At 41.3% G+C, this 24,416-nt stretch overlaps 1 protein-coding gene across 1 annotated transcript in view; it reads left to right on the top strand.

Moving 5' to 3' along the window:
- The window catches only part of COPG2 (COPI coat complex subunit gamma 2), a 114,727-nt gene that overhangs the window by 3,850 nt on the left and 86,461 nt on the right, over positions 1-24,416 (top strand). Inside the window, exons 4-6 of the mRNA XM_019452759.2 lie at positions 1,582-1,653; positions 15,435-15,514; positions 24,188-24,263. Coding sequence (XP_019308304.2) covers positions 1,582-1,653; positions 15,435-15,514; positions 24,188-24,263 — 228 coding nt within the window. The remainder of the gene's footprint in view (positions 1-1,581; positions 1,654-15,434; positions 15,515-24,187; positions 24,264-24,416) is intronic.

Here is a 24,416-nt window from a genome sequence, read left to right as displayed (position 1 = left end):
GGATGCTTAACCGACTGAGCCACCCAGGTGCCCCAAGTAGCATATACTTTTATATTGGCCAATGCCTCTTTGCTGAGCAACTCATGTTGAAACATTTAATTATGTTGATAAGGAAATTACCAGTATAATATGATAAACACAGTCAACTACGGAAACAGGTTTGGGAACCTTAGTTTAATCTTTTGTCTAGTTGTTGGTAATGCTTTATGGAAAAATACTTCTAAATGTCTACCGCAGTTGGCCTATTCATATATTCTAAATTTCAAGTCAAAAAGTAGGGACTTCGGGCCTGTTGATAGGACTGAAAAGTGCATGGACTTGTGTGTATTCCCTACATATTTATGAAAGAAAGAGGGGGAAATCTGTCGTTGGTGAGCAAGTTGGGTACTCTGATTTAAATGACTGTAGGGGCACCTGGGTGGCTGAGTGTCCCAGTTTGGCTCAGGTCATGATCTTGTGGTTCATAGGTTTGAGCCCCACATCAGGTTCTGTGCTGACAGCTCAGAGGCTGGAACCTGCTTCGGATTTTAAAAGCAGGTTCCAGCCTCCCTCTCTCTCTGCTCCTCCTCCCCTTGTGCTCTGTTTCTCTCTCTCTCAAAAATAAACATTTAAAAAATAAATAAAAATAAATGATTGTAAATTCTTATACTTTGTCCTTCATCCTAAACTTTTAAAGTTTTTCATCAGAATCTGTTTATTCTTATAAACTCTTATTCTTGTAAGTGACAAATAGATTGAAGTGATTGAGTCTAATGCCTTATATAGGATTGCTTTTAATGAAATTAAATATTGAAATGGTCATGTTGTAGGCGGTCTATAATCTGGAATTTTTGACTGTGAGTGAAACAGGCTATCTAGCATCTTGTGCCTTAAAAAAAATGTTGTTCCCAGGCCAGCAGCATTTGCATCACCGGGAGCTAGTTAGAAATGCAAAATTTCAGGCTTCACCCAGAGCCACTGAATCAGATTCTGCGTTTTGGCAAGCTCCTCAGATGATTTATGAAGCGCAGTAAAGTTCTGATGCAAAGCATCATCCAAAGGCTTACTTTCGTATAACTAATCTGGTTCCTGCCCTTTCAGTTGGTCCCTTTTTGCCATGTTTTCTAGGATTCCTAATATGTAGTTCTTTACAATTTAATATTTATTATGCTCTTATAATATGTCAGGCTTTGTGCTGGGCATTGGATTATGGAAATGGAAAAGGTGTGATCTCTGCTTGTAGGTGGTGTAGTAATAACATGCCATTCTGATTAGAAACTCAATTTGCTATTATTTTCTACCTCCTTGTAAATTGCAGTTCTCTAGGGAAATTAAAATAGTTCCTGCTAAAAGGTTAGAGACTACTATTCCAGAACTTTTATAGCATGGCTTGTGATACTAAATTATTTTAAATAAGGAGTGGGCAAAATGGCCATGCACGTTTATAAATTGAAAGCCAGAAAAACAGCGTAGAGGCAGAATGTTTACAAAGAGATTTTCTTCCCGAGTTCTAAGAGACTTTTGCAGAAATAAAGAGAAATAAAGAGAAAATCCTTAGTATACTTTATTTAAGTGTAAGAAATTGTTTTAAATTTTTCTTAGGGTGAGCACTTTGGAACTATGGAAGCCACAGAAGCCTTCTTTGCAATGACTCGGTTGTTTCAGTCTAACGATGTAAGTCTTTTTATTTTATTCTTTTCGGCTGGAAAAACTCCTTTTATTCTTTTTCCTGGGGGAGCTTCGAATGGTCTAAATTGGGAAAGGTTGCTTGCAATATTTAACATTACTTAAAAATTATTTATCTTCATCAAATTTTTCAATGTTCATTAAAGGCCACGTGAGTATGAGAGATGGATAGAATATAGCATAAAGCCATCCCCTCCCCCACCCCACATCTATCATACAGTCATAAAAGCCATTCCCATCCAGCTTGTGGCACGCCACGGCGAAAGTGGACTGGTGTGGAAGTCAGTGGACGTAGCTACCACCTCTCTAAGTTCATAGTCAAGTTTCTGGTGAGCCTGGGGTTGCCGTTGGTCAGCGGGCCGGGCAGGGAAGAAGATGAGCCGGATGCACAGTGGGGAAGAGGACATGGGGAGGGAAAAAGAAGAATAAGGACAAAGTAAAGCTCCCGGCACCTCAGCGTTTGTGTTTCTGCCGTAAGCCACCCCGACTCCCAGAGCGTGATGGCCACAGCTTTACTTCTGTCTTCTAAATGTGGTGCGTATTTCTCTTTTGCCTGGCTCTAGCTCAGAACCTGCAGAGAAGGGAGTCTGGGGAGATCTATTTCCCACCTTTCTGGTGACATAAATTGTCCCAATCTTGCAGTGTTTTGGTATGTTTTGCATATCTTTCCAGGCCACGTTTTGTGCCCAACCCCCAGAAACTTGTAGGATGTGAGTGTGGTTAAGTGTCTGGGTAATGATAAGTTTCGGGAGGAGGTGACTCCTTACGAACATCAGCAGTCCCTTGTCAGGCAACTGTCTCAGTTGAGGCTTGTTACACACTCTTCAGGCAAAGGGAGACTCCTTTCCTCAGACAGAATAAAGAGCTGCTACTTGCCCAGGAGGCCTGGGGAGTTTAGGCTCAGCTTTCTCAGAATCTGCCCGTATGTCCCCATCCCAGTTCCCAGGGTCCCACTCCTTCTTGATCAAAGTCTTCCCTTTAACCTAAGATTCCCTGCAGGGTGGGTATTGATTTTGCATTATAACTCGGCCACACAGAGGATTTGCTTTTCAGAATTCTTGGCCCTGTGTCCACATGACACAGGCTTTCTATCAAGGCATTCTAGAAAATTTCTAGTCCCTCACCTAGACTTTGAGCAGTGAATTTAAAACTCTGGACTCATTTCTTTGACCAAGTTCTCCGGCGTCCTTAGAAGCAACTAACCCATTATAAGAACCCATGTTTACAATACATTCCATGGCAGCCACTACTGGGTTACCCAAGCCTTGTCTTCTATAGGTCCTTGAATCTGCTTCTCCAGGTCATGATTTAAGTACTTTGGCCCCTGCATGCCCTGGACTATGAGTATCCCCTTTACAACTGGAAATGGGGCCATTCATGCCTTTTATCAAATCAGAGAAGCAATTTCAGATTTCTATTGTTAAGGTCCCGTTTCCCTGTAATCACTTCCTATACCAGAAATTTGGGGCGAATTCAATCAGGGAAGCAGAACCGTCATGATTACCGTAGAATTATGTAGTAGGGAGTTAGACTAGAAAGCTCGGCATTTCAGGCTGCCGGAGGAGGGCCGTGGAGAGGGACTGGTGTAACAATTGTGGAAGGCTGCTGCCTCTTCGTCGCTCTGTGAATTTGTCGTGCAGGTGTCTGGTGGTGAATTTGCTCAGAGGGCTGGCAGTTGGGAGGGAGAGCTGGACATAGAGCAGAGAAGAGGGTGCAGGGCAGGGAAGAAACAGAAAGAGGACAAACTCGAAGCCTCTGGCACAGAGGTTGTGTTAAGCAAAGAAGGCATCCGGGCCCCTGGGTGGCTCAGTCTGTTAAGTGTCCGACTCTCGATTTCGCCTCAGGTCATGATCTTGCTGTCAGGAAATCGAGCCCCACTTGGGGCTCTGTGCTGATGGTGCAGAGCCTGCTTGGGATTCTTTCTCTCTCAAAAAAAAAAAAAAAAAAAAAAGAAGGCATGAAATAATTTTCTAGGAAATGGAATGGGGAAATGCAGGTTGTTAGAGAGTATGAATGGCCCCTTGGAGTTAGTGGTCATGAAGTGAACGTATTACTTGGTGGCACGGTGAGTGTTTTTCCCCAGCTGCATGCTTCAGGATGTGGCATAGAGCAGTTGGAGATTGGATTCAATCAAGGTTAGGGTTTTTGCCAGGTTAGTAAACGGGGGGAAGAGCAAGGAAGTTGAGTAATTGAACTATTAACTGTGGGATCTGGTTAGGAAGCAAGGACACGGGCTGACTGGAACAGTGAGAAGTTGATCGGATCGATGGGATCGTAGGTCATGAGGAAGTGAAAGGGTTGTTGGAGTCCAGAGCGGCGGCTGGGGAGTAAGTTGCTTAGAAATGAAATTGTGATGGGGGATACTGTTATACTGGTGGGGGCAACAGTGCAAGTGGGTGATTGCAAAAGGAAGGAAGGATCGGTGGAGACGCGGCCAATTCTACCGAGTAGTTAGCTTTAGAAGTATTGTCTGCATGGATATTAAAGTCACCTGCCATTATTACTGGGCTAATATTGGAGATTGTGGTGGCGAACATGGTACCAATATTTTTTTTTTTTAAAAATAAGGCAAGTACCCGGAGGTCTATTTATGCAACCGGGAGTGGTGACAGGTGATGCCGTCTAACGGCATAAGCTTTACAGCCGGAGATTTTTAGGGCAGAACAAGGTACAGCGGAAGAAGGCAGTGTAGAGATTTTCAGCAGGCGGTGAGCTTCCCCACCTGTAGGTCTGGTGGATGAGGGTTAAAGGAGAGACGCCAGCCGCTATTTGGGAGGGCTGCAGGGGATGCTTAGGGAGGAGCCAGCTTTCAGTTAGAGGCAAGATGGGGGTGTTCAGAGAAGAGTTAAGGATATAAGTGATGATGAAAGTGTCAGAGAGCGTGATGGAGGGTTTGGGATTTGAGAAGGATGGAAGACAGAGTCCCATTAGGCGCTGTTCCCAGCTGCATGGGGATAAGTTTCCAGGTGACAAATAGTGGCCCGGATATTTTAGGTTTTCTGTAGTGACCGAGGTAACTAACAACGTATAGCATGCTGTGATTCATTTTGATGGTCCCTTAGGCAGAACGTGGGATTGAGGTTTTTTTGGGGGGAGGAAGGAGAGGTGGAGAATTTGCTGGCAGCGTGTGGGGCTTCTTCGTTTTCCAGCCTTCCTTTACCAGAGGGTCATTACTCTCTTGAGATTGGTAACTTCCTATCAATGTTTGTATATATGTAGTACATACGTTTGTTTGTATGCATAATCTATACTTAATATTTTTGTGCGTTTCAAAATATAAGTGATCATATTATTATTGCTGGTTTCAAAATTAATAGTTTTGAGATCTACCTTTGTGCTACACATACATCTACTTTATTTATTTTCACTGCTGCATGTAATCCCAGTGTGTTAATATACAGTATTTCTATTTATTTATTCATTCTCCCCTTGGTAGATAATAGTTGCTTCCCCCTTTTTGCTATTCCAAATGATATTATACATAATGTTTATGTACATGTCTTGTGCACATGGTGAGAATTTTTCTGGGGTAGATACCTACAAGTGGCATTTCTAGATAATGCTAGTTATTTGATCTTACCAAATTGATCTTTAAACTGATCTTGTATGAATAATTTACATAGACGTTGCTTCAAATCCTTAAACCTGTTCCTGACAATTTATTATCAGATCTAAATATTTGACATTCAGAAGAATGTGAAATGGCATCTCTTTGTGGTTTTAATTTGCATTTTCATGATCATTGCTGAAATTGAGACTCTTCCTATGTTTAGTGGCCATTTTACTTTCCTCCTCTGTGAATTGCCTATTCATATTCTTTGCGTATTTATATTCCCCTTATTGACTTACAGGAAATGTTTCTTGTTTTAGTATTTAAAATACAGCTTTACTGAGTATAACTTACATATTATAAAATTCACCAGGGCACCTGGGTGGCTCAGTTGGTTAAGCGTTTGATTCTTGATTTCAGCTCAGGTCATGATCTCGCGGTTCACGAGTTCGAGCTCCGCATCGGGCTCTGTGCTGACAGTGCAGAGCCTGCTTGGAATTCTCTCTCCCTCTTTCTCTTTCCCCACCACCCCACTCATTCTCTCTCTCTCTCTCTCTCTCTCTCAAAATAAATAAACTTAAAAAAGTAAAAAAAAAAAAAAAAATTCACCAATTTTTAGGGTACAGGTCAGTGAGTTCTGACCAGTGTGTGGAGTCATGGAACCATCTCCACAGTCACGATACAGAAACTCCATCACCCCAGAATGTGCCCCCACATCGCTTCGTTGTCTGTGTCCTTCCTCGACCCCTAGCATCTAAGAAGTCAGCGATCTACTTTCTGACAACATGGTTGCATTTTCTAGAATTTTCTAGAATTTCACTTAAATTTAATCGTATAACATATAGCCTTTTTATGACTTTTATGTCTTGTTTCTTTCTCTTAGTTTATGGCCTTTGAGATTGACTCAAGTTTTTGTGTGTGTTGGTGGTTTTTCACTTTTACTACTGAGTACTATTCTACCGTATGGTGGTGGTCTTGTTTCCTTATCCATTCACAGGTAAATGGATATTTGGGTTGTTTCCAGTTGATGGATATTATGAACAAAGCCACCAAAAGTAAATATTCAAGTACAAGTCTTTGTGTGGACCTACTGTCCTTTTCTTTGCTTGACACCCAGAAGTGACATTGTTGGATGTGCATTTCCTTAATGACAACTGCATTAAGCAGATGTATGCTTATTTGCTTTCTGTGTATCTTCTTTGGTGAAGAAGTGTCTGTTCAAATCTTTTACTCTTTAAAAAGAAATCATGTCGTTTGTCTTCTTATTGAGTTGGAAGCTTTCTTTATATTTTCTGGATACAAGACCTTTATCAGAGAGGTGTTTTGTAAATATTTCCTCCCAGTGTGTGGCTGGCGTTTTCATTCATTTATACTGTTGTCTTCTCCATTAAAAAAAAAAAAAGTATAATTTTCGTAGATTCACCCTTTACAGAGTATAGTTTTATGAATTTTGACAAATGCATACAGTAGTATCATCACCATTGCAGTCAAGATTTAGAATGTTTCCATCACTCCAAAAGGTTCCCTCATGCCTCTACATGTGATCTATTCCTCCCATCCTTCTGTTCCTCCCATCCTCTCTCCCAGGCAACCACTCATCTTTTTTCTTTCTGCATTGTTTTTCCTGTCTGGGAAGTCATAACAATGATATGAATTCATATGAATGAAGCCTGTTGAGTCACTTAGCATATCGCGTTTGAGGTTTATCTGTTGTTTGTATCAGTAGGTCACTTCTGTTTATTTCACTCAGCTTGTCTACTGTTTGCCCTTTGAGGGATATTTGGTTTATTACCAGGTTTCAGTGGTTGCGAATAACGTTGCTGTAAACACTTGTGTATAAATTTTTTAAACGTAAGTTTTTATTTTTCTTGGGTCAGTTCCTAGGACTGGGGTTGCTCGGTCACAGATGATAGGTGTAGGCATGTTTAACTTTGTAAGAAGCTGCCAATCCCTCTTCCGTTTCCGCCGTCACTGTTAGAAAGTTCTAGTGACTCTGAATTCTGGCTAACCCTTAGTGTTGTCTTTTTTTGCTTTTTAAAATTGATTTCTTTTTAATTTTAGCCATCCTAATAGGTATGCTGTGGTATCTCTTTGTAGTTTTAATTTGCATATTCCTAATGACTAATAATGTCAAACATCTTTTCGTGTGCTTTTTTTTTTTTGCTTTGTGTATATCTTTCGTACAGATATATCTGTTTATATCTTTTGCCCATTTTTAATAATTTGATTGTATATTATCTTATTTTTGAGTTTTGAGAGGTCTTTGTATATTCTGGATACAAGTCCTTTATCAGATATGTTTCCTAAATATTTTCTGCCAGTCTGTGGCTTGTTTTTTTCATTCCCTAGTCTTTCAAAGAGAGGTTTTAAATTTTGATGAATTCTGGTTTATCAATTTTTTTTTCTGTTGTGAATTATGCTTTGATGTGTATGATAGAAATCTTTTCCTAACCCAATGTCCCAAAGATTTTCTCCTATGCCTTTTTTCTAGGCATTTTGATCCTTTTTTTTTTTTTTAATTTTTTTTTTTAACGTTTTATTTATTTTTGAGACAGGGAGAGACAGAGCATGAACAGGGGAGGGTCAGAGAGAGGGAGACACAGAATCTGAAACAGGCTCCAGGCTCTGAGCTGTCAGCACAGAGCCCAACGCGGGGCTCGAACTCACGGGCCGCGAGATGGTGACCTGAGCTGAAGTCGGCCGCTTAACCGACTGAGCCACCCAGGCGCCCCCTTTTTTTTTTTTTTTTTAATTTTTTTTTTAACGGCATTTTGATCCATTTTGAATTAGTTTCTATATATGATATAAAGTAAGGGTTGGATTTCTTTTCACCTCCCTCCCCTACCTCCTTTCACCACCTCCTCCTTTTCCTCTTAACTTTCTTGTCTAGACAAATGGTACTGAAATGGTTGCATGTCAAAATGGAAGAAGGGAGAGATAATGATTGAGTTACATTGGCACACTGGAACATTCCATCTTGTTTCATTGTGTTTATTCATGTGTTTATTCGTATTCTAGTACCATACTGTCTTGATTACTATACCTTTATAGTAAGTTTTAAAGCAAGTAGTCCACATTTTCCTTTTTTTCTTTCCCTTTTTCACAAGTTTTGGGTCTTCTGGGTTCTTTGCCTTTCCATATGAATTTTAGAATCAGCTTCCGTTTCTATTATTTAAAATCTGCTGGAACTGGGATAGAGATTACATTGAATCTGAAGATCAATTTGAGGAGAACTGACATTGTAACATTATTGTGGTTTTTTGGCTACACAAACCCAGTATTTGTCTCTCCTTGCTCAGGTCTCTTTAATTCCTGTCAGCAGTTAGAGTATGAGTCCTATATATACTTGGTGAAATTTAACCCTAGTTAAGACTTTTAAAATACTATTGCGTCCATATTGCTAGTAGTTTATAAATTAATTAATTGCATATTGACCTGTTTCCTGTGATCTTGTTGAATTCATTTATTAGTTCTAGGAGTATTTTGGAAGACTCCTGAGAATTTATTTTTTCCTTTTCAATCTACATGCTCTTTATTTGTTTGTCTTACCCTACTGTCTTCTTGTACTATCGTACAGGGTAAATACAAGTGACGGTTGGGGACATCCTTGCTTTGTTCCCGATCTTAGGGACAAAGCATTTAGTCTTTCACCACCAAGTGTGACACCAAGTATGGTGTTAGCTCTTAAGTTTGTCATAGATGTCCTTTATCAGGTTGAGGAAGTTCCATTCTATTCCTAGTTTGCTGAGAGATTTCTTTTTTGTGAATGGGTATTGAATTTTGTCAACTGCTTTTTCTACACCCACTAGATGATCATGCCTTTTCTTTTTCAATATGTTAATATGGGGAGATGCACTTATTTATTCTTCTGGAAAACATAAAATCTTTGGTTTCTGTTTGTTAAACTATGTGAAGCATTTTTGAGTCTGTAGTCATGAAATATATTGATCTGCAGGTTTTTCTTATAATATTTTTGTCTGGATTTCGCATTTGAATAATGCTGGCCCCAGAAAATGAATTGGGAAGTGTTTCTTCCTCTTCTGCTTTTTGGAAGAGTTTTTGTAGAATCATTATTAATTTTTCCTGAAATGTTTGATGGAGTTCACTAGTAAAGCTGTCTTCTTTAGGAGAAGGCTTTTGATAATTAACCCCATTAAAAAGAATAGATTTGGTGCTATCTGTTCAAATTATTTATCATCTTCAGTGAGCTCTCGTAGTTTGTGTCTTTCAAGGAATTTGTTCATTTCATTGAAATTGTTGAACTTTGTTTCCCTAAAATTATTCATGATACTCCTTTATTTTTGTAGTGTTTGTAGGATCAGAAGTAATGTCTTCTCTTTCATTCTGATACTGGTAAATTGTATCTTCTCTTTTATTCCTGGGAAGTTTGTCTAGAGCTTTATAAACTTCATTGATCTCTTCATACAACCAGCTTTTTGTTTCATTGATTTTTCTCTATTAATTGTTTTTCTTTTCCAAATTAATTGTGTGGAAAAAAAAAAAGAATGCTGAAAAATCCAGCCATAAGAAGGAGGGAAAAAAGAAAGAAAGAAAGAAAGAAAGAAAGAAAGAAAGAAAGAAAGAAGGATCAAGAAGGACAAACATAAATCATATCATAAGATTAGATGTAGACCCAAATCCACGTTAAATGTAAATGCAAAACACAAAGAACATTTGTAAACATTGATTGTAGGGGCGCCTGACTGGCTCAGTGGTGGAGCACGTGATTCTTGATCTCGGGGTTGTGGGTTCAAGCCCTACGTTGTGTGCAAAGATTACTTAAAAATAAAATCTTTAAAAAAAAAACTATATACTGAGCCATAAAGCAAGATGCAACAAATTTTAAAGGAATGAAATTGTACAGACCGTGTTCTCTAGTTACAAAGGATTGGTGTTGGAAATTAATAATAAAAGAGTACCTAGGAATTCACCATATATTTTGATATTAAAAACATATTTCTGGGGGTGCCTGGGTGGCTCAGTCGTTCAAGTGTCTGACTCTTGGTTTCCAGCTCAGGTCATGATCTCGCAGTTTGTGGGACTGAGCCCTGCATCAGGCTCCGCACTGACAGTGTGGAGCCTGCGTGGGATTCTCTCTCTCTCCCTCTCTCTCTGCTCCTCCCCTGCTCATGCCCTCTCTCAAAATAAATAAATAAACTAAAAAAAAGAAGACATATTTCTGTTCTGTTACTAGCCATGGTGCCGTAAAGGGGTGAGGCTTGTCCTGCTACCACAAATACCTAGAAGATCAAACAAAATATATTACACAGTAATTTTCAGACATTAGGTTAACAGGCATTCTGGGTCTGTGAACTGGAAAAAAGAAAAACAGAGTGAGCCCTAGCGTTATCTCATGTCCAGAGGCAGATTACAAGTATCAGGTCAAGGAGGGCCCACTGAAAAGGAGCCTAGTTATCTCTCTGAGTTGAGGAAACCAACAGAGTTTGAGGAAGCCAAGAAAGCTCAAATTTGTAGAGCAGAGTACTAAAGAGGAAGGAAGTAGGGGGAGAGGGAGAGAAGCAAGAAAGGAAGGAGATAGTTCTAGCAATTTGCTGAGGGGCTCCACTTAAACCTTTGGATAAGAATTGATCTGTGCAAATGTAAAAGGAAACTGCCCAAGGCCAAAGAAAGGAACACCAGAACGCAGGGCTGGCACTCGTTGGTATTTCTACCAGTGAGAGTGGAAAGACCTTTTCATTTGGTGTAGTTCTCAGAAAGGTATCACCTCGGGGTGCCTGGATGGCTCCGTGAGTTAAGTGGGCGGACTTCGGCTCAGGTCATGATCTCGCAGTTCACAAGGTCAAGCCCCACGTGGGGCTCTGTGCTGACAGCTCAGAGCCTGGAGCCCGCTTCAGATTCTGTGTCTCCTTCTCTCTGCGCCTCCCCTGCTCATGCTCTGTCTCTCTTTCTCTCAAAAAAATAAACAATAAAAAAATTTTTTTTTAATGAAAGATACACTGCATGGGGTTCATAGCAGATTCCAGACTGTAGGGGAAGAAAATCAGTAACCTGGAAGACAGATAGAAACTATCCAAAATGAAGCCAAAAGAGAAAAAAGACAATTAAAATGAACAGGGCATCAGAGGGATAATAGTTTGGAAGTTCTTTTAGTGGTTACCCTAGAAATTGCAACATGGATATTTGACTTTCAGAATCTAACATTTATCTTTGTCTGGTACCTGTTCCTGGAAGATTTGAGAACCTCTTTATGTATGCGAATGTATAGACATGTGTATATTATACATACACACATGCACATTTATATACATACACATATGATAACGCATCATTTTTGGTGGGTGTTTTGTTTGCTGTTCACTGAGATTTACTCATGTCCTTACCACTTTTTAAAGAAAGCCTTTATTTTTTTAGAGCAGCTTTAGGTTCACAGCAAAATTAAAAGGAAGGTACAGAGATTTCCTGTATACTCCCTGACCCGACACGTGCATAGACTCTCCCGTTATCAACATCCCCTACCAGAGTGGTAAATTTGTTATAACTCATGAACCTGCATTGGCACATCATAATTACGTGGATAATCATTAAATGCTGCAAAGGGTATTTCTTTTTGTTTTTGTATATTTTTTAATGTTTATTGTTTTTGAGAGAGAGACAGAGCACGAGTAGGGAAGGGTCAGAGAGAGAGGGAGACACAGAATCCGAAGCAGGCTCCAGGCTCCCGGCTGTCAGCACAGAGCCCAACACGGGGCTCGAACCCACGAACCTCAAGATCATAACCTGAGCTGAAGTCAGACCCTTAACCGACTGAGCCACCCAGGCGCCCCTACAGGGTATTTTCACCGACTTGAAAAATCCTCTGTGCTTCATCTCTTCATCCCTGCCTCCTAACCTCCAAACCCTGGCAACCACAGATGCTTTAACTGTCTCCTTTTCTGGGATGTCGTATAGTTGGAATTATATAGCGTGTATCTTTTTCAGATTGGTTTCTTTTACTTAGTAAGAGGCACTTAATTTCCTCCATGTCTTTCCGTGGCTTGATAGCTCATTTTCTTTCTAGTGTTGAATAATATTCTTTTGTCTGGATGTACCACAGTTTATGCATTCACCTACTCAAGGGCACGTTGGTTGCTTCCAAGTTTTGGCAGTTATGAATAAAGCTGCTGTAGACATCGTTTGCATGTTTTTATGTGGACAGAAGTTTTCAACTCCTTTAGGCAAATGCCTAGGAACACGATTGTTGGATTGCATGGTAAAAGTATGTTTAGTTTTGCAGGAAGTCACCAAACCATCTTTTAAATTGGCTGTACCATTTTTTTTTTTTTTTAACGTTTATGTATTTTTGAGACAGAGAGAGACAGAGCATGAACGGGGGAGGGTCAGAGAGAGGGAGACACAGAATCTGAAACAGGCTCCAGGCTCTGAGCTGTCAGCACAGAGCCCGACGCGGGGCTCGAACTCACGGGCCGCGAGATCATGACCTGAGCTGAAGTCGGTCGCTTAACCGACTGAGCCACCCAGGCGCCCCTTGGCTGTACCATTTTTATTCCCACCAGCGAGAGTTCCTGATGCCTCACATCCTCATCAGCATTTGGTGTTGTCAGTGTTCTGGATTTTGGCCATTCTATTAAGAACGTAGTGGTATCTCATTATTTTAATTTGCCTTTCCCAAATGACCTGTAGTGTGTACATCTATAATATATAAAGAACTCTTACACTTTAATACTTATATTTTCATATACTTATTTGTCATCTGTTTATCTGTTTAAGTGAAGTGTCTTAAGGTCTATGGCTCATTTTTAATCAAGTTGTTTTTCTTATTTTTGACTTTTAAGAGGTTTTTATATATTTTGGGTGACAATCCTATATCAGGTGTGTGTTCTACAGGCATTTTTCTCCCAGTTTGTGGCTTGCGTTTTTTTTCATCCTCGTGACATTGTCTTTTGCAGAACAGAAGTTTTTGCTTTTTTTTTTTTCTTTAACATTTATTCATTTTTGAGAGAGAGAGACAGAGACAGAGCATGAACCAGGGAAGGGCAGAGAGAGAGGGGGACACAGAATCCGAAGCAGGCTCCAGGCTCTGACCTATCAGCAGAGACTCTGACATGGGGCTCGAACTCATGACCTGGGAGATCGTGACCTGAGCCGAAGTCAGACACTTGACCGACTGAGCCACCCAGACACCCCAGAACGTTTTTACTTTTAACAAGGCTGGCTTTTTCATTATTTCTTTTATGATCATACCTTTGGGGTTATATCTAAAAAGTCATCATCATACTCAAGGTCATCTAGGTTTTTTCCTATGTTTTCTTCTAGGGATTTTACAGTTTTGCATTTTGGAGTTAGGTCTGTGATCCATTTTGGGTTAATTTTTGTTAAGAGTGTAAGGTCTGTGTCTAGATTTTTTTTTTTTTTTGCATGTGGGTGTCCATTTGTTCCAGCACCATCTGGGGAAGAGACTACCTTTGCTCCATTGTATTGACTTTGCTCCTTTGTCAAAGATCAGTTGACTGTATTTATGCGGGCATATTTCTCAGGGTCTCTTCTATTCTATCCGTCTATTTGTTTATTCTTTAGCCAATGCCACACTGTCTTCACTGTTTACTGCTTCTGCTCTTCATTTCTTGCCAGATTTCTGAGTCATTATCTAGAATGATTTTCTGTGAGCCTGAAGAATGTGCCTTTTAGAATCTCACTCTTTCTAGACTTTAGATCCTTTATCCTATGCCTGTAAGGCCCTGGGCTTGTACTTCTCCGGCTATGAGGTGTTTGCTTTTCCGTTTTGGCACCCATGAATGGCTCTTGATTTTACCCTTGGCTACATCGTTAAATTTTGTGTTCCTATTTCATTCGACATTTCTGTGTGTTTGTTTAGACAGTATGTTTTAGTGGTAACAAGCACATCTTTGCCAACACTTTGTATTGTCACTCTTTGTCATTTTAGCCATTTTGATGGGTGTGAAGTAGTATCTGAAATATGGGTTTTTTTTGTATTTCCCTGATGACTAATAGTGTAGAGCCCTTCCCCCCACCTCCACCCCCATTTTTTGTGCTTTAGCTGAATTTTTTTTTTTTTTTTAATTTCCAGTTTTATTCCGCTTCACGGTAGATTTTTATCGGGGGGGGGGGAGGGACAAATTTTCTTCAGCTCTGAAGTTTTGATTTTTATTTTTTGTTTTCTTCTCAGAGTAGGTTTGTATGGCTGTTATCTGCCCCATTCACCTGACCCCTCCTGGCTTTCTCTTTCTCTTTTCACTTAAACTTTCCCTGGATGATTTTTTCCCGGTTAATCACCACGAGACTCCTCAGTTCCTTCGCTTCCCTTAATGGGCTCACTAGTCTCCACCAGGTTCTTTTTACAGCTTGGGGTCTGGAGCCGGGTCTGATGTATTTTGAGTTTCACTGCTCATAAGAAATGTGACGTTGCCTGGTAGGGAACGAGGCCAGACAAGCTAGAGGAACCGGTGCCCATAGTGTATGAATAAACCAGAGGGAAGGGGAGGAGGAAGGTCGATGAAACTTTACTATTGGTAAGTGAACAGTTACTTCGGATCCAGGTATCCTTCTAGAAATCTTGATACTTGAAAGTGGAAGTTGGTTATACAAGCGCAAATACTTCAAGGAAAAACATCTAAGTTGCTGGACTGAGGAAGATACAGAGTCTGCATGTCTTTCCATCCATATATTTAAAGAATTAAAAAAAATTTTTTTAACATTTATCTATTTTTGAGAGACAGAGAGAGACAGAGCATGAGCGGGGGAGGGGCGGAGAGAGAGAAGGAGACACAGGATCCGAAGCAGGCTCCAGGCTCTGAGCTGTCAGCACAGAGCCCGACGCGGGGCTCGAACCCACAAACTGTGAGATCATGACCTGAGCCGAAGTCGGATGCTCAACCGACTGAGCCCCCCAGGCGCCCCGTATATATTTAAAGAATTTTAAAAATACATTTTCTAGGATAAGCCTTTAACACTTTGAGAAATCTATGTCTTTGGATTCACACTGTCAAAGTTTGGATCTCTATATAATTAACTGGATTTTAAAATTTTCACCCAGATGTGTGCCGGTCAGTTACTTGTTTGGGAAACAGTAGTATTCTGAATGTTGTCTCATCCAGGTATTTTTAAAAGGATTTTTTTGGGGTAGGTGAGAACCTTTTTCAGAATAATGTTCTAAATATATCTACTTGGGGCTCTCACTTCAAATAGTGTAAAGAACCATTTCCTTATGAATAACTGCTGCCTTTTATAAATAATTTTGCAGCAAACACTGAGAAGAATGTGCTATCTTACTATCAAAGAAATGGCTACAATCTCTGAGGATGTGATCATTGTCACAAGCAGGTATGCGAATGGTCAGAACCTAGGAGGGGGTGCTTCTATATTTAGTGGAGTATTTGTTGTTCTTTTTCTGTTAATTTTACTTTTTTGACTGTAAGGAAGCCAATGGGAATTAATATATATACGTTATTTTACATCTATGTTGTTTATATATACTATATATGTTATATATGTTATTATATGTTATATATATGTTAATTCATATATATATGAATCAATATATATGTTATTATATGTATATATCTTAAAGCATTCTTTCCTAGAGTATGATTGTCATCATGTGAAAACCATGCCTATGTGATAAAGCAAAGTCACAAAGGATAATGCTAATAGATTTGCTAATACATTTTAAAGGTTCGTTATAATATGGAAACAGAACCAAAAAGTAAATGATACAGTGACACAAAATATTTACAATAAGTATATTAATAAGCTAGTATATGTAATATGTAAAGAACTCTTCAACTTAAAAAAAATTCCAAGTGATCGTTCATAAAATAACTAATGGAAAGGAACTGATTGTTTTTAGTCGTTCTCACTGTAACCCAAAAAAAGCAAATTAAAAACTCCAGTGAGTTATAAAATTTTACCCATCAAATTGGCAAAGAAGAAAAAAGGCAGTAGGTATTTGTAAGGGAGATTGATATTCTTGTACACACAGGAGGCAGAATAATAAATTGATTCAGTTTTTCTAGAAAGCAGTTAGGCAACATTTGTCGAACATTTAAAAAGGTTTATCCCTTTGTGGTTTGTTTTTTAAATGTTTATTTATTTTGAAAGAGAACACGTGTGAGTGGGGGAGGGGCAGAGAGAAAGTAGAGAGAATCCCAAGCAGGCTCCACTCTGTCAGTGCAGAGTCCGACAAGGGCCTCAATCCCACGAACCGTGAGATCGTGACCTGAGCCGAAACCAAGAGTCGGACGCCTAACCGACTGAGCCATGCAGTTGCCCAGGGTTTATCCCTTTGACCCAGTAATGCCACATCGATGGAAGTATGGTCAGGAAATAATCAGAGATAGCATAGGAAGACATATATAATAATGTTCATTGCAACACTGTTTATACTAGCAAAAAGGATAAAATAAATATATGCCATTCTTAAATGTTATTTAATCAACCATGTTATCAGATTAGGAGATACTTTAATTTTTTGAAAATATTTTTGAAACATTAATGATATGGAAAAGTCCTCAAAAAGTGCCGAGTAAGAGTTGGATTCAAGTTTATGTACTTTATATAGTCTCCCTTTTAAAAATATTTTATGTACATATATAAAAAAATGTGGATGGAAATATACTGATGTATTACCAGTAGGTTCTCTCTGGGTGTTTGGGATCGTGGCTATTTATTTTCTGTAAAATTTTGATTTCCAGTTGTCGTAGAAGGAGTATGTATCTCACACACACACACACACACACACACACACGCACGCACACACCCCAAATGTTATTTAAAAAAGAATTGCCTTCCTAATTATTAACTATAATTCATTTAAGTAAATTTGGCTTTTGTGTAACAAAATAAATTTCGGAGGAGGGCGCTTGTCTTTAACTGGCAGTTGTATTGAATATAGTTGCAGTTAGTAAGGCTTTCAGCTGGAAAGAACCGAAAGCCCGATGTAGTCACTAGGCATAGAGTGTTGGTTCAGTAGTTCAGCGCGAGGGCTGGTGTTTCTCGAATCCCACATTGTCACAAAATAGGTGCCTGAATGACTGGCAATGCACCATTCAAGGTGGGAGGGGTGCCGGGAAAGGGGCCAGGGAGGGCCGGCACCATCTGCCTCTTTTATCAGGTATGCAATAGCTTTTCCCAAGGCGATTTTTAGATTTCATTTGACACAGCTGTGTTCTACGACTATCGTCAGGACCAGGAAAGTGACTGTTTAGCTTTTAAAGCCCGAGTATTAGGGGCAGGCAGGGGAGAAGGGGTTGGAAACGGGTATCGGATTAGTTAGCTAACAATATCTGCCACCAGTAACAAACAGAAAATCTTCACTTAGATTGCGATAGTCACTAAATATTGGAAAAATTAAAAATAGATTAGGGTTTTTTGTTTGTTTAGCTGTTAGTACTTTCCTCTGACTCCCGTTAGGCTGCCATGAATTATGGTTTGCTTCTGGCTCATTTCAAGTGATTAGTAGATGTAGTAGGCAGAATAATGGCCCTCCAAAGATACCCCTGGCCTCATTCCCAGGACCTGCGAATATGTCACATTACGCAGCAAAGGGGAAATGAAATTGCCCCTCCGCAGGTAGGGAGAATGGTGTGGATCATCCAGGTGGGCCCTATAAGGATAAGGGTCCTTAAAAGCGGAGGAGGGAAGCAGAAGCGTCAGGAAAGAGATGGGATGAGGGGAGCAGGGCGCAGATACGATGTTGCTGGATTTGGAGATGGAAGACGGGGGCCGGGAGCCAAGCAATGTGAGTGGCCTCTAGCAGTTGGAAAGGGCAGGGACGTGGGATTCACCCTACAGTTCAGAAAGGAATGTAACCAGTGAGACCGGTGTTGGGTTTCTCACTTACAGAACCGTTAAGAGAAAGAAATGAATGTTGTCTTACGTCTCTAAGTTTGTGGTCATTTGTCACAGCAGCAGTAGAAAAGGAATAGGTTTTGTGGCATGTACGGGTATCGGATCAGCACACTGTGCGCTTAAAAATTGTACAGTGTCATATGCCAATTATCTCTCAAAGTAGGGGGAAAAAACCACTAGAGGTTTTGGTACCTTGGAGCGGGGTGCTACGGTAACAAGTACCTAAGACTCTGGAAATGGCTTTGGAGTTGGGCAACGAGTAGATGCGGGAGGAATTTGGGGGCGCAGGACAGAAAAAGCTGACAGGGCCTCGAACGGAACGTTAGTAGAAACCGGGATGTTAATGAATGGTAGACTCAGAAAGAAGTGAGGAGTAGAGAAAACACTGATCATGGTAGAGAATGCAGAGATCGTTGGCGGGAATGTGGACGTTAATGGCGCCGCTGCGGAGGGCTCAGAAGGAGATGAGGAGGGCGTTTAGGTCCTGGAGGGAAGGGAACCCTTGTCCTGTGGTGGCAGAGAGCTTAGGATTGTGCCCTGAAGTTATACAGAAATCAGGACTCGTGAGCTTGGCTGTTTAACTGAGATTTCCAGTGTTGAGGTGCGGCCTGGTTTCTTTTTGCCACTCATGGTAACACGTGCGAGAGTAGAGAAATAAATCGAGGAGACACCCGTGAAAGAACCAGGCGTTCCTTACAAATCCCAAATCATTATGTTGTGCAATTGAAACTGATAGGTTATAGGTCCACTATACCAAAAAAAAAAAAAAAATCGAGTTTTTTGGAAATTCTCAGCCCGCCCCAATTGCAAAGGACGCAAACATCAAGAGATTCAGTAGGAAAGTGTGCTCTAAAGGAAAAGTCAAAGGAGTTACTCTACAGCCTTTTGCTAACACCCCAGGAGGATGAAAAGGTCAGAGTCTTCACTCACACAAAACACTCTGAAGAGATCAAGGGTGTGACTCATAGATTCCCTCTGCATCTAAGCAGAAGCCGGAAATAGAGATGGGGTTGTTTAGGCAAGATCTGTGGTGAGGCTCTGGTCTAATGGAGTGAGTCTCTGTACGTATATGGTAGTCCCACAGGGCTCTTGAGAATCTTAACCAGCATCACCGCCAGCGTGGACTGAAAGGGACAGAGGGAGGACAAAGTGAGAGAAAGTTGCCCGGGTCCCAAATTCTACAGCAGGATATAGGCCGAGAAGACCGAAGACTGCTCAGCTTTAAACACATGCTGCCCTTTATGAAAACGAAAGGATGGCCCTGAGGGCAGGGGAGCAGGACCAGAGCATGGAGTGGAGAATGACTGAGCATTCTGCCCAGCACCCGAAACCTTTTCCAGCTTGCTTGGCTGGGTTTCAGAATTGCTTGGGACCAGTGGCTTTCTTTTATTTATTTTCCCCATTCCATTTTCTCTTTGTGAACAGGAATGTCTGACTATTATCCTGGGGTGGTCCCGCCGTTGTATTTTGGGAGCAGAGAACTTGTTTTCTAATTTCACAGGCCCACAGGTGGAGAGGAATTTTGCCTCAGGAGAGAGGCTACCCAGTCTCCCCCATACCTAATTGAGAGGATTTTGATGATAAGGTCAGGGGTTTTGAATCCGTGGGATGTAGATGAGCTTCTGGACTCTAGGTTGGTGCTGTAAAGCGATGAGATTTGGGGGGAACTTGGGATGGGGTGCATGAATCTTGTCTGTGAGGTAGATGTAAGCCCCACTGACGCAGTCAGTTTAGCCCAATGAGACCCACATTGGACTTCTAACCCATGGAGCCGTAAGTTGATAAAATTTTGTTTTAGGCCACCAACTGTGGCCGTCTGTTACAGCAGGAATAGAAAACTAGACATGGCCATTCAGCACACGTAGACAACGATGTGACCTTGCTGGGAAACCATGGTGATTAAGAAAACCTGAGGGCAGACACCTCACAAAAGAGTATATGAGTGGCCAATAAATACGTGGAATGTTCTTGATGTTATTATCAGGGAAATGCAGATTAAAGCCCCCAGTGAGATATCGTTCCATACCCATTAGAATCTAGGTTCAAACCACAAAGCCCGACAGCACCAAAGTCAAAGAGCCTGCTCCAAGGCCAGGTGCGTTGTAGGGGGGTGTAGGATAGCATAGCCACCTTAGAGAAACTTACGCAGAAGACTTCCAAGAGGAAAGAATAATTTAAAGCCCCGAAAGGCTCCAGGTACACTCGACCAATTATCAATGTTTTGGAATGGATCAATTCAACATTAGAAAGATTTCAGTCCTCTCTAAATTAGTTTGTAAGTTCAATGCAGTCTCAGTGAAGCAGCCCACAGGCCATATATTATGAACGTAGAAAAACTGATACTAAAGTTTCAGTCAAAAAACAGATATTTAAGAATAGCCAGGAAAGAACTGTAGAAGATCTGGGAGCTCTCCCAGTCAGTGAAGCATTAAGGCCTGGACCCTTAAAGCAGTATGGTCCTGGCACATGGATGGACAGACCAGGGGAATAAAATTGTGTGATGACTTTGTAATGTGTCACCATGGCCATGCTGATCTACATCGTCAGAGGTTTTTTTTGGTACAAACGTATAGAATTAGACCCCAATACACATAGAAATGTAGTATATGACAACGGGTGGCATCTCGGATCACTGGATAAACACTGGGGTGCTTTCTAATATGTGATGCTGAGACAACGGAGTAGTCCCTTGGGAAAAGACAAAATCAGATCCATATGTCACATCCTATCCACGAATAAACTCTAAAAGGAGATGGGGCGCCTGGGTGGCTCAGTCGGTTAAGTGTCCGACTTCAGCTCAGGTCACGATCTCGCGGTCCGCGAGTCCGAGCCCCGCGTTGGGCTCTGGGCTGATGGCTCAGAGCCTGGAGCCTGCTTCCGATTCTGTGCCTCCCTCTCTCTCTGCCCCTCCCCCGTTCGTGCTCTGTCTCTCTCTGTCTCAAAAATAAATAAACGTTTAAAAAAAAAAAAATTAAAAAAAAAAACTCTAAAAGGAGAAAGACTGTAAATTTTCAAAATGGAAGCATACAAGTGCTGGAACAGGAGTGTGTTGCTCTTTAACCTCGTTGTAGGGAAAAGCTTTGTTAGGACTGCAGTTCCAGAGGCAGTGAAAGAAAAGGTTGATACATCTGATTGCATAAGTTTCTCATCATAGAAGATGATCCATGGGTTTTCAGTAGATCCGAGGGGTACGGTTTCTTAGGTTCATGGTATCCTACGTGACCTCGCCACTCATTTTTTGGCAAAAGCCGTGTGACGGTGGGCTCGTGACCAAGAGATCCGGTAGTTTCACCATATTCTGTCAGGAGCAGATAGCCTAAATGCAATGGTGGCTCAGTTGAGGTAGTGGTTTGGCGATGGGACCCTGTGAAGTTGGAGGGTTCTCCTCTGGGATGAAGTATGTGCATTAAATTGATGGCCAGCGGATGATGCTGTCACCAATAAATACAACAGGTGGGTCCAGGAATCGAGAGGTGAAAGTAGGACTAGTGGCCCGCCTGTAGAAGTCATGCTTCCCATCCCCACCCTGAATGTGAGTCAAAGGCGCTGGTTCTCAAGAGACCGTGTTCTCAGTGATGAACAGGGGGAGGCATTTAACCCATTGACTCCTGGTTCCTGCTGTTTGAGGATTGCCTTCAGCACAGAGATACCCCACACTTCTGGATCCACACGTCCGAATGACAAGTTGGCGACCACAGGCACCACCCGCTCCAGTGTCTGAGAAGTCCTGGGGCAGAGAAGTGAGCCAGTGTGCACATTTAAAATGATGACTACTGTTGGGTCGCTTTGGATTCTTGATGCTGATGGACCAGCAGGTAAAGAAAGGAGCTGTGTCCTCCTAGAGGTAGTTGACCTTGATCCCTATCAGGAGCTAGGCTTGTTGCTCTACAAACGTGGAAGAGAGGACTGTATCTAGAATTCAAGGTACTATTTACTTACGTATATTTTGATGTGTTCATGCCTGAGACCATGGTCAGTAGAGGATGGGGAACAGCCAATGGTCCAGCCATGGTAAATCTCCAACAAAGAGCTCAGATCCTTGGAGATAAAGGTTTGAGTCACCTATCAGACACCTGACCAAGATGAGATCAAGTGCTGGCTAAGCGTGAGGGGAATATAGAATTGGGTGATTGTGGGAAGGATGTGGTGGATGTCAATCACGGCTGCGGAATGAGTGGTAGCAGTAAGGATTATACCATGTGCCATTCATTTTCCAATCTCTTGTAGAAATAGTGGATGGTTACCATCTTGAAGGCTCAGTGACAGGTTAGATTTAATGGAGGACATGTTCAAATTTGACGGACGTGAAGGATAGACTGTTCTGGATGCTGTTGCCTCAGGCCTTCTCTCTGATCCTAGCTGTGCTCGTGGTCAGCTGTTCTGTACAGGGGCCAGCTCACTTGCGTGAACAGTGCCTTGCTGAAGCACGCGCCGTGTGTTCTGTTGGTTGCCCCCCAGTTTCCCTGGTGCTCCGGTTTGGGCCCTGACTTGGAACTCACATGTGGGAGGTAACATGTGAATGTTAACCAAATGGGGAGAGAACGCTCTGGGGTTAGCTGTCAGCCAGTGGCTGAGAGCTGGTGGATAAATTCTTTCCTTTTCATCCCTCGGAAATGTGGTTCCAACATGTATTTCATAAGCCTCCTCAGAAGATGGCTCATCAAATAACCAGTTGCCTGTGGCAGTGACCCACTAGAGAAAATTCCTTTGTATTAAGTACCCTCCTTCTTTGTTCACCTCTCTGTCTTCCCTTCCCTCGAACACATTCCCAAACAAACTACCTGTCTGTAAGCCTTTGTCGGGGCAGCCCAAACTAAGACACGGAGCCGCGGTTGGCAGACTCTGGCCCGTGGCAAGAACTATTGCCTCATTTTGTAAATAAAGTTTTATTGGAACACAGCCATGCCCGTTGTTTTAAATGTATTGTGCATGGCTGCTTTATGTCACATAGAAGCCGAGGAGCGAGACCTCAGAAGATACTAAACCTGCCAAGCCTCACTTTTTATCTAATTGGAAAAATGCAAATATCTGAGAAAAAGACTAATGGATAAATTATTTGTATCCCAACAGTGGAAATCTGTGTTACCATTAAAATGATATTTTAGATATATTTTGGGTTTTTAAAAATATACAGATACCTACAATTTTTTAAAGTCTGCCAACATGGAGAGATTCTTAAAATATATTAAGTGAAAAAGGGAGGTGCCAGAAGAGTGGAGATTCATTTGCATGCATTTTAATGTCTCTATGGTCGTATATATTTTTTTAGCAGTTCCTTAAGAAAACATAAGCAACTGTTCACAGAGACTGTCTAGGGTCGGTGAGGCCCAGCTTAGACTTTGTATTTTATATTTCTCTGAATGTTTTGAAAGTTTATGAAAATACTCTTATAAATAAAAAATAAAGACATTGAAGGACTGTCAGTTCTCCACTAATTTCTCGTCATGGCATCCTGGTGGAATGAGTTGGAGTTGGAGGCCATTTTGGATTACGTGAGGGGGAGGTGAGTGGGGAGGGGATGGATAGTCATTCTGGGGACAGATTAAACACAGAGGACAGGGACAGGAAGATAGGGTGAATGATGCATAAAGGCTAAAAACCTCTTTGAAGCATGGATGTGGAATTCAGTAGCTCTGTCCACACTCCTCTGCTTATTTTGGAAACTCCATAGAGAGGTCTGAAGCCATAGACAGCTGTCATTTGGGGAAAACTGTGCCTGTGAGAGGGAGCACGACTTCGTGAGTTAATCATTTTAGTCAGGCTCTTTTAAGGAGTTGTCTGGTCTGGTGGGTTTTTAGGATTTGGGGGATTTCAGCCGGTGGCTCGCTATTCCATTGTCTTCATTTTTTATGCCAGTTACCAGTATCTAAAATCATATTTCATTTATGTAATATATTATCTCTTCTCATTAGTACATTAGCTCCGTGAAGGCAAAAGACTTTGTTTTGCGCACTGCTATACTCTTAAGATTTAGAACAGCGTTCTATCCAGTCGTTTTAATATTTATCCAAAGAAGACACTCAATGAATATTTGCTGAATTCATAGCTGCATTAAGATAATTATGGGGACAATGGGAATTAGCTAGGGGTGGACTCCACAGAAGAGATATCAATTGATTTCATGGTAACTCATTTGATTTTTCTTAGTCTGACTAAGGACATGACCGGAAAAGAAGATGTGTACCGAGGCCCAGCCATCAGGGCTCTCTGCAGAATCACTGATGTAAGTTCTCTTTGTTTACTGGGGCATCAAAGGGGACACTGTGTTTAGCTACAGGTGGCCGTAAATTTAATAGGATTCCCTAGTCTTGACTCTGTGAATCTTCAGTATTAGAGAAACAGGACCACCAGAAAGGCTTTTGTGCCTCCAGGCTTT

Source organism: Panthera pardus, unplaced genomic scaffold, assembly GCF_024362965.1.
Source record: "Panthera pardus isolate Hobbes unplaced genomic scaffold, ASM2436296v1 HiC_scaffold_8, whole genome shotgun sequence".
NCBI lineage: Eukaryota > Metazoa > Chordata > Mammalia > Carnivora > Felidae > Panthera > Panthera pardus.
Note: the sequence above shows the minus strand (reverse complement) of the source record. Positions and strands in the feature narration are given on the sequence as shown.